Here is a 15,608-nt window from a genome sequence, read left to right on the forward strand (position 1 = left end):
CGTGATGTATAGGTGTTGACGTATGAAAGCGGGCTTTTTAGATCAGAAACAGAGAAGGTATCTTGGATAAGTGAATTGGAATAATTTAATACCGCTAAGATGAAAAAACTCAAACTCAATTTAATACATCAAACTTTGCGCTAATATGCGAACGTGTAATAAGCAAAATTGAAACAAAAAAAAAAAAAAGATTAGTCTACCTTCCGAGCAAAATTATACGAAATCAAGATCTTTGCGAGTGCAGAGTCCTCGCGTATGTGCTCGATGAAACACCCACCTGCAGGATTTTGCATTTACCTATATGTATATATATGTATATTTATCTTGAACACGGCGTTGACAGAAATGAAAATCACGCTCTACGCCATAACGGCGGTACAAATGAATAAACCCTGTGTATACCTATGTACAAAAATACCTATGTGCATACATACATATGTATAAATAAATTTGCATGCAGCTGCGGGGGTACGCGGTGATGAATCTTATCAGAAAACGCGAACGGTTGAAAGGAAGGTATAACGGATTCGGTAGCTGTAGTTTTTCTACAACATATATAGATAGAGTTTGCAGGTGCCTAAAATGATTAAATCTTTCCAACCATTATTTCAACGAGTGGCCCAGACTAATATATATATTCTCTTTTTTAATCCGAATGAAAATTTAATCAGGTTTTCCTTTTTGTTATTTCCGTTTAAGGCGCGCCGCAAGGGAAACTTTGGGGGCCGTTGGACGGCGGTCGTCATCACGAGAGGCCCGCGTATCCCGAACGTCCTCAAAGACCTCCTCCGACTCGCCCATGGACCACCACCACCACTACGACAACGACGACCTACAGACCTTGGAGACCGAGACCGACCCACCCGAATCATTACCCGGAAAATCCGAGGGACCATCCGGAATATCGTCCACGTAGACCGGACTACGGCTACACCACGGACAGACGGAGACCTACGCAACCACCGAGAAGCAGACCGAGGCCGACAACGCCTGCACCGAAAGTACCGAACACTTGCGACACCAGCTACGACGCCATTACTATGTTCAGGTCCGAAATCTACGTTTTCAAAGGACGGGTGAGTCGATTTTCGTGTAATTTATTGAGCATAAGTCTCTTGAAGTAATATTACTAGAATTTACTTTGTGAAACGAAGTTCGTTGATACGATATTTAATTTCGACCGTCCGCTTAGCCGATTTATTAATTGTCCCACGCAGTATTGTTGGAGAATTCGGGCCGACGGAGAGGTCTACGATGGTTACCCGGCGGAAATAACGAGATTATTCCCATTGCCAGTGGACATCGATCACGTCGACGCAGTTTACGAAAGACTCGATACCAAGATGGTATTTTTCATCGGTAGAAAGTATTACGTTTTCAACGGCGCTAAAATAGAGTATGGATTTCCCAGACCCTTGACGGATCTCGGTCTTCCGGAATCACTCGATAAGATAGACGGGGCAATGATTTGGGGACATAATTCGAGGACCTACTTCTTCAGCGGTACGATGTACTGGAGGTAAAAACGATTTTTCAATTATTCTCGATTTTCCCTTCTCATCATATTCGAGGACAAGTTATACTTTATATGTATGTATATCCGGTCGAACGACGAGCACGTGAATGCGTACGATATCCGTGTACTTCAGTAAATGAAATATTTATTTAGCAAAAATATACCACGGCGTTTAAAAATACAACTCGGCTTCGCTGATCTATGTAATTGCCAAATTAGGAATGATAGGAATGGACCGCGGGAAAAAGTTAATGTAAAAAAAGATAACAATAAACCGCTGCCGCCGTACGCATTGAAAATAGATTTTATCGTGAAATTCGGAGTTAAAATATTGACGAAAATCTGCTGCAGCGGTACACTATATTGTAGAAAAGCGGTTGAAAACTAAACCACATATTGGTTCATCTGGCTCATTGCCAAGGTAAATTCACGAGATTTCAATTCTGATTTCCCTCGACGATGTATAGAAATAATTATCAGTTTGTAACTGCGTTACGGATTATTTTATAAAAGTTTTTGTTGATGGAAAATATGAGAATATAATTAGTTATTTTATAATAATCATCATTATTTTACAATTCAGATTCGATGAGGAGGAGAATCACGTTGAATGGGATTATCCGAGGGATATGTCGATGTTCGCAGGAGTCGGATATAACATAGATTCGGTCTTTCAATATAAAGATCGTGAGTATATTACCATGATATTACGATTGATAATTTGTTTCTGTTTACCATAAAAAAAAATATTAAAAAAAAATCAACTTGATTCGTTGATTGAAACTCGTAATTTATTTTTTTGTTCTAAAATTCATCTGAAAAATTTAATGAATATTTCATCAAACGTTTTTTCAGATAAAACGTATTTCTTCAAAGGCAAGGGATTCTGGGAGTTTGACGATCTTCGTATGCGAGTGGCTCATGAAAAACAGCGGTTATCTGCACCTGTTTGGATGGGCTGTCCGAAAATACCGGAAACTGACCTAGACGAAGAGTACGGCAATAATCCCAAAAGAGCGATGATTGTTTCCGGTACAGCAGCAAGTGGTTCACCACTACCAGCCGTAATTTACAATCTATTTTTATTAACTGCATTGCTTGTAAAATTATCGTAGAATAATTCACGAATATCTACGGTAGTACATATTATCAGCCCATAAAGCGAGCATTGTATGTACATTTATTATCGCAGATATATACTTACGTATGATTGAAAAATACGTACATCCTGTATAGGGACAGTTTCGAATTGATTTCGAACCTTTATACGAAGTATAGGAATTCTAAAACAAAATTACTACAAAGCGACTGAAGTGATTACTTAAAAGTCTTTTAGCAATTTTTATTTCGTTTTTTTTTTTTTAACTATTTATACATGAAACTAGGTACGTGCTGCCGACAAAAAAATATGCGCACACGAAACAATTCTTTCAATATGCGTAATTAATATTCCAAAAATCACTGAGTTTTTAGTTTGCATTTTTTTTTTTCTTGTAAAGTATTTCTCCTTCTTTGAATTTCGATCTGTTGTGAAGTAGAGCTGATTACTAAATAATATGAAGATAACGTGAAACGTATATCGAATTACCAACGAAATAAAGGAAATCAATTTTGCTTGGGTGAAACCTGAACGTTGAAAACGTTGGAAAAAAAGCAAAAAACACTGAATGAAAAAAATACTGAAGAAATATATAACTTTATACTTATCATGTAAACTTACATTACTTAGAGGAATGTCTGATATAAACATAACAAAATAGCAATACTCGTAATCAATTGAACATTGTACACAATTTATTACCCTAAATATTTATCGTACATAGAAATATAATTTGTATCGTGATTTTATTTTCTGTTCTCATAGGGACATCTTGTGTATTGCCTAGTTTATTTAGTTCATAGTTCGATCTACCCCTGACGCACACTGTACTATCAGACTGTAATAGTTGCGAATCATTCTCAAGCTAAATTACTACAGTTAATTTTTACACATTTTACATGTTATTTAATTTAACACGATTTTAATTAATTTATATATATTTTTATATCAATTAGTGATTGACAGTTTCGTTTGTGTGCGTCAACGAAACTATGCGTCATCATCTGCGAGGTGCGATAACTAATGGAGAGATATTTGAACATATTTGAACAAGTGGAATATACATATTAAAACAAAGAATAAAAAGAAACAAAAAAAAATACAGTCATCTCATCTTATAATTATGCAGATAGTTTTTACATAATTATACCTAGCTTTTTTAATGTCGTTAGGTATGTACGATTATGTTTTTATACTTTTATTTGATTTTACCAAAGCATTTTTCTTTTTCACAAGATCACAGTCGGTGCAGATGATAAAATATACATAACCCACGGTATACATACCTATACCTACTTAGCATATGTATACTAAAGTGAAAATTGTATAAATTTATTACTGCGGTTTTATAATATATATTTGGTACTTTTTTCGTAAATTATTGAAGTGCCCAAACGTGTAAATTGTAATTTTAAATATACGCCAACGATGGTAAAGAAAGGCACCATTCAACGACATTTGAGGATCGAAAGAAAATATCTTTTCGTCCTGATCAAAGCGTGATAAAATAATATCTTCGTTGGTTATAATATTTTAGTCATCGTATACTGTGAACAAATGAAATGTTGATAGCAATGAATTTATTTAAATTCAATTATCATAAATGTAGTGATTATTGAATATATTATATATTATTATACATATACAGATACTCTAAAAACGGATATAATAAAAATAAAATAAATGAATGAATAAAGAAAAACGAGAAGAAAAAAAATAAATTTTATAGTGGTATCAGTTTTATAACTGTGATATTTATACAAACAGAAGAAAAAAGAAATCAAATATTTATGTTTTAGATAATTTTGAAAGAAAAACAAGAGTAATTATCGTGTGGGATGGTGTGTAAAAAGAACTCAAATACCGTTTAATAATTACGTTGGTATTAATCTGCCATTATTCGTAATTGATCGTCCATTACACACCTTGACCGCTGAGAATTATTGAAACTTGAATCAATGATTTTACGTTTGAACGATTGATCGAAATCGATCCACATTTACGAGGATATACATGAATGAATATCTAAACATATTATTCTATCTTGTGTAATTTTATAAGTTGTCCGTGATTTTTATATAATAAAATTATCTAATATTTGATAATCTGATATTTTGAGACTATTTTAACGGAAACACATGCGGGCTTTGACGTATATTACATTTAACTTCGGATCCGATACCGCTTTAAGGATGCGGTTGAGTGCCTAAACTGAATTGTTGAACTGAAACAATTTCGCTAAAAATTTTCTACCGTAACAAAATGATAGTATATCGATCGTTGCTTCACTTTAAGAACAACATTAATACCAAATCCACTAGTTTCCATATTGATACACTGTATTTTGATTAATCTGAAGAATGTATGTATATATAGAGAAATAAAGTAATTTCATGGAAAATAGGAAAAAATTCATTTTATACGACACCCTAAACGACATCATCAGAAAATCTCGCTGATCCATTGACAACTGAAATAACTCCTCGAACGGGATTTTTTTTTTGTTTTTCAACAATGAGATAAGAATTTAATCATTTCGGAGAGTAGATCAATTTAATTTACGAATTCAGATTCCTGAGCTGAAAATATATCAGAGTACAGACATGCTGGCGAATTCCAGTTTCGATTCCTAAGGCAAATAATTGAATATTTCTTTGATTGTTCAAACAATCGTTTCCATTGGTATCCTCACCTGCAAAACAGGTATCCGCTGACTATAATAGGCTAGGATCAGATTTCATCGAGACAACTTGATTTCAGCAATCATAAAAATTATCGGATCATTTGTAGAAGTTGACTGAAGGGCTGATTATTGGATATTTCGAAGCTGCTAAATGATTATACCTCGCACATTGCATGACCATCTTAATAGTTCTGGTAATTATATTCATGTTTCATATATCAGTTAACAAATGTAGCTCACGTTCGTTCATGCGATTTCAGGAGTTTTCCTAAATGGTAATGAACGCACTATCAACAGGACCTTCAGGATGTCTGACGTCAGCATGTATTAATATCGATTCGCCGAAGAGAATCAGCGCCAGAATTAACACTGATTAACGGCTACTTTCCTTCGACGCGAAGTGTTTTCAGCTATTTACATCTGATAGTTTTTAATTCAAAAGTTGATTAGTATACGTATATAGTAGGTAATTGATACCGTAAGAATAAGTTATATGTATAGTGATAACCAAACTAAGAAGAAGAATATTTTCATACAAAAAGTAAACATCTGCTAGATGATATATTAACGATCGTATTATACAAAAATTGATATGTATGTATTATATGAAAGTAATTTAGCAATAAAAAAAAGGTAACTCATATTGGTTCGTCAATTGACATTGATTACACCCTCCGAACACATCACCTTCTGATATCCTACATAGGCTACACATCATGACACCAAGCTTCGAATGCGAACACCTCATTGTCTTTCATGTTCTGAATTTGAGATAAAAATTATTTTCGGTATCAGGAGAACATGAAACCCGAGGAGGTATTCCGAGACCTGGTGCCTCATCGTGTGCATACTTTCAATCCTTTACATTCAATCCAACTCTTTTGCTAAAAGATCAAGACACTAGCTAGATAGTTGCTTGTAGGACTGAGCATATGCATGCTAGCATTTAATATCAAGCTTATATAGACACCGGAAGCGATGAGGTAGAGCTCTAGAATACCGGCTCTGAAAATTGAAAGTTTGCCCAAAAGTAGGTATTTGTATCAGGAGAACATGAAACCCGAGGAGGTGGTCCGAGACCTGGTGCCTCATCATGTGCATGCATGCCTTCAATCCTGTCTATTTAATCCTAGTAGGATAGAGAAAGCAACTGAGCCCTTGCAGGACAAACCATATGCCTGCGTGTGTATTCATTTATTCAAAAATTCTTCGATACAAAAAGAAAAGAATGATTTTGCGCTCTAAAAAAGCGGTCCCTGATTTAGAGTTTAGAATTTAGGCCAAAAAATTTTCTGGGTATCAGGAGATCAGGAAAACCGAGGAGGTATTCCGAGACCTGGTGCCTCATCGTATGCATGCCTTCAATCCTTTGCATTCAATCCTAATATGATAGAGAAAGCAACTGATGCAACTCCCTTGCAGGACTCAGTATATGCATGCCTGTGTCTTTAATCATTCAATCATGCTGTCACTCAAACCGAGAGTGATAACGCAGAACTCGAGAATACCGGCCCTAAAAATGCAAAGTTTACCCAAAAGTAGGTATTTGTATCAGGAGAACATGAAACCCGAGGAGGTGGTCCGAGATCCTATGTGCCTCATCGTGTGCATGCCTTCAATCCTGTATATTCAATCCTACTCTTTTGCTATAAGATCAAGACTCTAGCTAGTTAGTTGCTCGCAGAACTTAGCATATGCAATCATGTGTATTTAATGCATGTGTATTCCACCCCTGACAATGGAACCGATATTTTGGCCAAAAATTTATATAGGTATCAGGAGAACATGAGGAAGTGTTTGGAGTCAGGGCTAGATTTAGTTACGTGTTATTTACAAAGAATGGCAATGAATTATTCATGTAAGGAATCAACGGGAGTCATGTAATTAATCTGGAGGTAGCTGTTTTTTTATTGATTAGTTATGCTGGTAGGATACATTCGCCAATTAATGTAATCGAATATCTAATACTATATGAAAAACTCCTTAATGTTATTCAGAAGAGGTATATCCATCTCAACATCGCAACATTACACTAGTAATTCTAATAAATGCAAGACATGAAGGCATTATTATCTATTCATACGTTATCAATTATTTGCTATTGTTTGCTATGTATGTCTCAATCTGCGAATCGAAAACTACCAGGAGTAAATGCCGTTCGTGTTGAAGGTAAGGAGATGCTCCTCAGTCATTGTTTTGGCACTGGTTCTCTCCGGTAGTTCTGTGCGATTGCTGATTTTGTGAAGAGTACTGAAAAAATGAAAAATCTCGTAAAGTTTTGGCTCTGGCTCGATGAGCATGCCTGATTAAACGTTTCCTACATCGAAATATATAACAAAAGCGTCCCGTAATTGATATTTTTAGTATTTTGCCCTCAGAAACGCTGAAGCTATAGCCTCTGATTTTTTTCAAAACTTGCGCTAAAATTTAACAATCGTTTTATAGGGTCTTAGAAGTATCTCCGGTGCATTTTGGGACCAGGAATCAGAATCTGCTAGCTGAATGAATTTATCTATGAAATTGATCGAGTTATCGTGATGACCATGCGGATAGGCTCAACAAATTGATTCCGCTAACTACACATGTAAGATAGTTATCGTCAATTTATAACGGTGAAATGTCAAAAAATTGAGATATCTCGAAGAAATCTTATGCTCGATGTTTATTATTGAAGTCACTATAAATCGGGAGGTAACGGCTGCTCAATTCATTAAGATGACAAATGATTTCTCTTCCTAAACTGACTTTTCGATTTTTCTTTTCTGAGGTATTTCAGGCTCAAGAATTCGAATTCACGATCGAAATTCACCCCCCTCAAGAAATGAAAAATACCTCCCGATTCTGCTGACGAATCAAGTTTCCGGAATCACACACTTATCGTCAACAAATCACGTTATTTTATGTTTTATGAGAATCATGTTCATGTCTGAACAATTCATTCTGACGACTTCATTCGTGATTTATTGGAAATGATTGCTCACATCACAAACATACGAGTCCAAAATCAAAATACGAGTCAAAATCGGATTTGTCAAGTAATACGGCAATCAATATAATTGACATACCTATATGATATGTAAATTGTTGTAGTATGCGTAATATGTAATATGAATGATATAGTTATCGTCAAATTATAGTATCGCGACACCCACTGAATCATCTATTAAAAAAAAAAAAGCTTGTTATTTTAATCAATTTCTATACAATCAATTTGCTCCAAAACTTTCAAAGATAAGGATAATCTTATTTACCATACAACGTCCTAGTCATCCGCTCTCGATGCACACTTTAGGTACACTTGTTCCCAACTAATTGTGATTAAAATCACACCAAGTTCGATTACCATATAATTGAAGAGCCACGCGATCATTTCCGTAAGCTTTGCCAATTATCTCGTATTCTTGTAACTAATTGATACGAAGCTATTGTTCGGTCTTTTTTCACATTTTCACCTTAAAAATTTGTTAACAATGCTTTCGATGCAAATCGGCTCAGGTCGCCCGCACTGATAATCGAATCTTGGTTTGAAGAAATGTTTGTTTATAACATCGAATTGTATTTTCGACTAGCCAATGATATCAGCTTTTAATCTGATCTAGATATCGCCAAAGATAGCGGTGTACCTATACAGGAAACGAATGATTGCGACGTACGCCAACAAGTTGCTTAGTTCTTTCGTAAAATTTTTGCGACAGTATGGAAAGTGGTGGAGAATCGTTGGTGTTCCAACGTGAGACGTTCATAAGTTAAAACCCCACCGTGCGAGTGTTATTATTAATTAGAAAAACAAGTGATTTCATCAAAAAAAACCACCGTAATAAACCGTCGAGATCACGGTCATCATGACGAGCGCAAACGAAGAGAGGAGGAAAAATGCACAAGAAATTGAACAACTCATTCGGTTTCAACCCCTCAAATATGTCCACATTTTTTTCAGCGGTGTTTTAATAGTGAGTCGTTCGTTAAATCATTTTATTTTTCATTTTTTCAACCGATTCGATAACTGACGATATGCGTCCGAGCTAAAGTTTCGTAATACATCATCGGAGTAATGTCGCAAGAGAAAAGATTGTGACATATTTGTTTCATCACACGTTTGTGATTACAGAATCTCAAAACTGATTGATCTTGAATTTTCGAAAAATCTTTCAAATAATTCCGATACTTTGAACGAAAGTTTTCGTCACTTTTGTATTATTATTTTCTAATTATTGATCATATTCATTTGTCAATTTACCTTTCTTCGCAGTTTTATGGCGTTGGGATTTTTCTAATAACGATCACAGTGAGGTTCGAGCTTAGCAATTTCAAGCCTTACCTGGATTATTACATAGACAGGCCGGTTCTGGTCCTGGTTGTGGGATCTATTGCTTTGATATCTCTCGGAAGTCTCGGCGTGGTAACATCTTCGCTGAATCTATACCAAGGAATCATAACGGTGAGAAATTAATAAAATATATTCGAGTGCAATAAACCAACGGTAAAACCGAAAGGTGTTCATAAAAATTCCCATTTATTCGAATACGTGGACATTAAATTTTATACTCACTTTCAGTTCGGTGTGCTACTTTTCGGATTATTTATGTTCGAGTTAACGATGGGAGCAATCGTTCTAGCAACATTGAGTTCTGCGGACGAAGATCTCTCGAGAACCCTGAGAGAGCATCTCGGGAATTATGCGAATTACAGCTCCAACGTCGATCACCTTCAATCAACGGTGAGTACATGCGTATACCTATGTATACGTCTGCAATGAATTATCCAACTTTTTTGATATTCAATCGGATCTACGAACTATAATTTTTCGTCACATTTTATATTCATTATACCAAAACCACTAGGCTCAAATTATTACTTTACTAGAAATTATATTACTTTCAATTTTATTTCCCAAAGCAATAAACTGGGAGTTTCCGGGTCCAAAGGTACATTATTCAGTGACGTCCAATTTATTTTTTACAACAGCTAAAGTGCTGCGGATTTGATGATCCGACCGATTGGAATTCAACGCTGGGATACCTGCCTGGATCATGTTGCAATTCCGACAACGTCTGTGGGATCTTGGACGCCGAAAATCTCAGCCTGGTCGGCTGTTACAAAACCCTCCAAGAGCTCGTAGAATTCTTGATGAGGTATCTTCTGATCATCCTGGGAGTCCTCGCCGCTCTGGAGGTAAGATAAATCGTCGAAAGCGATCGATAATGATCCGAAGAAAATCAATGCAATTACCATAATTCGTTCGTACAGATAGTCGCGATGGCGATCACTTTTTACCTGGCCCGGGGTGCCTATCGTCGTAGAAGTAGAAATTCGCCATCCGAAAGCGGAAGTGATTTATCTCCGCAAACTGGACCAAGCGTCAGATCAACCGTTACAATGCACAATCCATTGGCAGCGGAGAGGAGTATCAACATTCTCAATAGCAGATTCGACGACAAAATGAGGATGTACAATCCCATAGGAATACCGAAACCTCAGCTCAGACGGAATTCGAACGTTCAAGAATCTCCGGCCAGAAATCAATTCGCAGGAAACAGTTCGATCGGCTCGTACGCAAACCAAACTCGACTGAAGGGGATCATCAAGCCGTCCACTTCCTCTGCGGTCGGCAAAACATCGCCGCTTTTCGATAACGAGAAATATTACAGTGGATATTAAAGAGATCGGTCACAGCAGCCAAAATCGAAAACTAAATACGCGACGTCTTCCACGAGTTATCGATACGGTGATTCATCCGTTCCGAGTGCAAGACAGATAAGGGAAGAAAAAATGATACTCGATCTTTTTGAAAAAAAAAAAAATAACTGACGTACCGAATTAAGCTTACAAGTGAATTCTCTTAAGTCTTACGCACTCGTACATACGACAACGAATTCGCTCTAACGGCCGTCTTTTTCGTTTCCCTCAATTTTATTACCGAGTTATTTATTTTTTTCATCGTTTGCATATCACGCGAAAGTTCGTGATCGTGTCGTACCGAGAAATAGGAATAGAGCAGTTACGTACAGGTACGTGTTTCGCAGACTGAATTCCGTACGCGTCTAAAGCTGCCGTGAGGTTCGTCGAAATTCTGATCCGTGGTGATAAATGTCTCATCGTTTAGATTATAGGTCTGAGTCACTCGGTACCGCAGTCGTAGATTATGCATATACACTAGACGAACGAGAGTAAAAAAATTAAAAGAAATAAATAAATAAATACAACGTTCGACTATCGCGTCATGTCTAGCTCGCGGACCGGTGAATAAGAAACGAAAAATCAATGATAATAGATATAGCAAATGTTCAACGATCCACGGAGAAGCATCTACCTATACCGAAACCCCACTCGGGAATGCACGAGAGGGGGGAAATAAATAAATAGTCAAATAACAACTCGAGACGGGTCTCGGATTATTATCGGCACATATAAAAACGAATGAAGAAGTTCCGCGAAAATAATAATATGATTACACATCCGTTATCGGAATTATAGTAGAGATAATGATTAATGTCAATACAAAGGATTATGATTCACGCATTTTTGGGATGATGAGAGGTTCAGAGTTTTATTTTTATTGTTGTTATAATAATTAAGATAATTATTTTTCTTATTTATTATCCACGTCGTAATTAGTCATTTGTCTATTTTATTTAATGTACAAAATTGGTACGTATTGTAAGTAAATTGTGTTTGTACGAGTCACGGTGTATACTAATTATAGATAATTAGCTGTTGATTTCGCAGAGAGTCGCGCGAATCGCTTAGTCTGTACGTCTAGATTAATACCTATTTGTTCGATGATTTTATACTTCAGAATTCTCTATCAGATATTGAATTGTAAATATGTATAGATATGAGATACTCTCAAGTTAAATGAAAATAAAAATCGCATAGATACATGTGTGGATGTGTGTATATGTATAAATAAATTGGTGGACGTGTAAATAATTACGTTGTTACAATATATATCTGTAGACACGTATACCTATGATCCTATACTAACTACTAATTACTCACTACGGCTATTGTACTTTTATTGATATTTGATAAACCCGATGAATTATTAATACGTTATTAAATGTATATAGAGTACATAACTATGATCGTAGAATGATAATATATTATAATGATTATTACTGTACGAATATTTATACCCTATATAAATTTGACGTTTTTCTTCAAATTTCTACACATTTATAATCTATGAATAATATTTTTATAAATATATATAATATTAATTTTTGACTGTTTCTTTCTCTTTTTAATTATCCAATTGCCATCGGTGTCGTTAATCGTACGTACCTCGTTATCTGTCTCGATTCTCAAGGTGGGCAAAAAATCATTTATGTAGTCTGCGGTATATCGTGTATCCAGAAATGAAAATTTTCGTCATTCTCTCAAATGTCGTTCGAAAACTAAAGACAATAAATAATTCGAACTGATGCTGCATGCTTGCACGGACCGGTTGAACGAATATCTGGCGTTAACGCCGCTTCACCGGGTGATCGATTATAATAATGAGTCGTTCTTGTTCTTCGTTTTATTTATCTCAACGTTCCTCTCTCGAATCGAATAATCATCGATCGGATCGATGATTACTAATTCACTTGTCACCCTCCCGTTTTATCGCACTCGCTAAACAGCAAGCTAAAACGACCCCCGCGATCTGTACGGAAAAATCAGAAAAGAAAACGTCAATGAATGTAGAAAAATATCACTGAAATTCGATACAAATAAAATAGTTACACACGTGAGAATTTAGTGAAAATTTCTTTACCTCGACAAATGCGATTCCTATTCCAACACCGATCAATATCGTAGCTCCGTTTCGTACGCGCATTTCCAACTCTTCGTAACAACCCTTGGTGTGAACTTTTATGCCGCCGTTCATTATGCACTTCGAATTGGTATCGGTCATTTCGCAACAAGACGTCGGCAGGGTTCCGCTTTCGATCACCTTCGCCGTTTCCCAATCTTCGGGACCGTCGACCCCGCAACATTCCAACTGCATCGCGAGACATCAGATCAATTAACGATCGCTCCGTTTTTCCGTTATTTGAAAATTTCTAAAAAAATTTCGTTACTAACCTTCCTCTGAACGTTATCCCAAGCCACCTTATCGGCCTCGGTATAATTCATCATAGTCGATTTCAGAGTTCCTTTCATCCCGTTGCTAAAATCGGTCTTGAAAACGGCAGCCGTAATTCCCACGGCTAATTCTATGGTGAATATTATTACCAGAGCACCGGCAAACTGGGCGCAAGTAAAATTGAATCGATGAAATTGTTTGGGGAGAAAACAAAAATAATTGAATAATTATACATTCCTTCTACCTGCTACAGCGCATAATTATACTGTACATATGTATGTGTACACAGCGAGATACGTAGTTTGTGCTCACCACAATCAGCATCGTGTAATTTTCTTTGATAGCTCCGTAGCATCCGAGGAACGCGATGAAGAAAACAATGCAACCTGCGAATATCAGGACAACCGGTGGCGCGATTATTCTACTCTCCAAAAAGTGGTTGAAATCCCCTACGTCCGAAAGAACCAGGGCACCAGCGGCTATGATTCCGATCCCGGATATCTGCGGTCATCAATTGATTGTGAACAAAGAAAAAAAAAAAAAAACGACTTTCTATGTACATCAAAATAAGAAGCGCCGATCGACGTTGTATAATCGTTATACCATGCAATTTTACTTACGGCAAAAATGAGATTGAAGAAAAATAAAATATATTTTATAACGTTCATCCCACAGGACTCCATTGTTTTAATTATCAGACCGTATTCTACTTTTTAAATCCGTTTCTCCTTCGTATATGATTATTATTAATTTTTTTCCGGAAACTTTAAAAAATCGCACTTTTACGATACGAGGTATTGATAAATATTTAGGTTCACCTAATTGAAAACTGTGTGTTGAAATTTAATTAGCGACGTATATTTGACACGGGTATAACGAGATGTGTAAGAAGAGAGCGCGGCGCGAGTTGGTTGCCTCCGACAAAGCGGTTCTTGGAGTAATGCGCGCCGCGTTGGGGTTGATACGAAATATTCCTCGTAGGTGCTGGAGTGGAAAAAAGGAACGAAGAAGAAAAACGAGAAGCTAAATAAAAGAAAAAAAAAAAAAAAAAAGAACCAACGAAGCTTTTGATCCCACAAAGCTACGAGAGTTGAGTGGAAAGGAGTTTCTATTGGTTGAAAGGGGAGAAGGCGCGCGCGATTTCCAACCCTCATTGGTCACCGGATCGCTTGAAACGAGGCTTTCGTTTAGTTTTGTGTTCGAAATCGTTGCTACGGACAACGTTATATCGGGTTAACATTCTACACCGTAGGGGTGAGAACATAATACACACTTCAGAAACGAGACTCTCGCATGTGTACTTTATACTAATAATTTCGCGCGTGTCTCACCACACCGATTGTAGAAAATATCGAGAATCGTAGAATTCGTCGAATTTCCGCACATCGCGAATACGAAAAACAAAAAAAAGAAAAAATGAAAAAGGATTCTCTTCTTGCAAAAAAAAACAAAGAATTGAAAAATTGTCCTCAGAAACACTGTTATATGCGCCATTTTACTATCGATCGATGTAATTCCAACAAAAATAACCACCGGTAAAATCCAGGTGACGAATAATTTCTTTATTCCTTCTTCAAATCCTTCAAGATTTTTTGGAAATTTTTGGGACTATTGCAGCGCCCGATGACATAAATATAGTCGAAGGTAAATGAAAAATAAAAACGATAACCAAACGGATTTTCCCATAATAAATTGGGAATCATCGGTGGAGACACTGTGCAATCACGGGCGTTGGAAGGTTTATTTTAGGAATATAAACGAGTGAACTCTGAATAAACCGCGTAAACTGGGGCATATCTATTCGTCTAATTCTCTTCGCACTTTAATCCGCAGGATTGCGTGTCCAAAACGATCCGCACAGGGTGTTCCACAGAGGTATATTACGAAATCGAAAAAAGCAAGCCGCAGGTGTGAGACCAAAAATCCTTTCACCCCCCGCCCCCCAAATTTGGAAATTTTTATATATATTTGAAAAAAAAAAACAATTATACTCATTCTCTTGATAATATTCTTGAATGATTACGACCACTATACGCATAATCGATCGTTACGTGAGCGTTTTTTATACGAAACGGTGCAAGATCATTTTATGGGGAAGCAGACAAGGCGTAACTATATCGGGATGAGAATGAGGATGAGGGTAGTTCACGCGACGCGTCCTTTTCAAGGGCAGACGGTGCGACGCAAAATTCAACGAAGCCGCCCGATAAATTCACAAGTCGATTTTACGACGCGGCGT

At 36.5% G+C, this 15,608-nt stretch overlaps 3 protein-coding genes across 5 annotated transcripts in view; 2 read left to right on the top strand and 1 right to left on the bottom strand.

Annotated features, from left to right (window-relative positions):
- The window catches only part of LOC105691801 (matrix metalloproteinase-2-like), a 124,586-nt gene extending 119,570 nt beyond the window's left edge, over nucleotides 1-5,016 (top strand). For all 3 annotated transcript variants that reach the window (XM_048653305.1, XM_048653306.1, XM_048653307.1), the window contains 4 exons: nucleotides 700-1,076; nucleotides 1,218-1,519; nucleotides 2,100-2,203; nucleotides 2,372-5,016. In XM_048653305.1, the coding sequence (XP_048509262.1) occupies nucleotides 700-1,076; nucleotides 1,218-1,519; nucleotides 2,100-2,203; nucleotides 2,372-2,631 (1,043 nt within the window). In that variant the 3' untranslated portion in view covers nucleotides 2,632-5,016. The remainder of the gene's footprint in view (nucleotides 1-699; nucleotides 1,077-1,217; nucleotides 1,520-2,099; nucleotides 2,204-2,371) is intronic.
- Nucleotides 5,017-8,983: 3,967 nt separating this feature from the next.
- LOC105683567 (tetraspanin-9-like) lies at nucleotides 8,984-11,478 on the top strand. The gene is made up of 5 exons (XM_012396250.3): nucleotides 8,984-9,248; nucleotides 9,548-9,736; nucleotides 9,854-10,015; nucleotides 10,264-10,470; nucleotides 10,546-11,478. Exons 1-5 carry the CDS (start codon nucleotides 9,141-9,143, stop codon nucleotides 10,954-10,956), a joined length of 1,077 nt encoding a protein of 358 aa, XP_012251673.2. The 5' UTR covers nucleotides 8,984-9,140; the 3' UTR covers nucleotides 10,957-11,478.
- Nucleotides 11,479-12,818: 1,340 nt separating this feature from the next.
- Nucleotides 12,819-14,383, bottom strand: LOC105683570 (CD63 antigen-like). Its single transcript, XM_012396253.3, has 5 exons — nucleotides 13,990-14,383; nucleotides 13,682-13,870; nucleotides 13,369-13,533; nucleotides 13,058-13,285; nucleotides 12,819-12,946 (listed from the first exon to the last, which is right to left on the bottom strand). Exons 1-5 carry the CDS (start codon nucleotides 14,050-14,052, stop codon nucleotides 12,884-12,886), a joined length of 708 nt encoding a protein of 235 aa, XP_012251676.2. The 5' UTR covers nucleotides 14,053-14,383; the 3' UTR covers nucleotides 12,819-12,883.
- Between the last annotated feature and the right edge of the window lie 1,225 nt (nucleotides 14,384-15,608).

Source organism: Athalia rosae, chromosome 3 (assembly GCF_917208135.1).
Source record: "Athalia rosae chromosome 3, iyAthRosa1.1, whole genome shotgun sequence".
Taxonomy (NCBI): Eukaryota; Metazoa; Arthropoda; class Insecta; order Hymenoptera; family Athaliidae; genus Athalia; species Athalia rosae.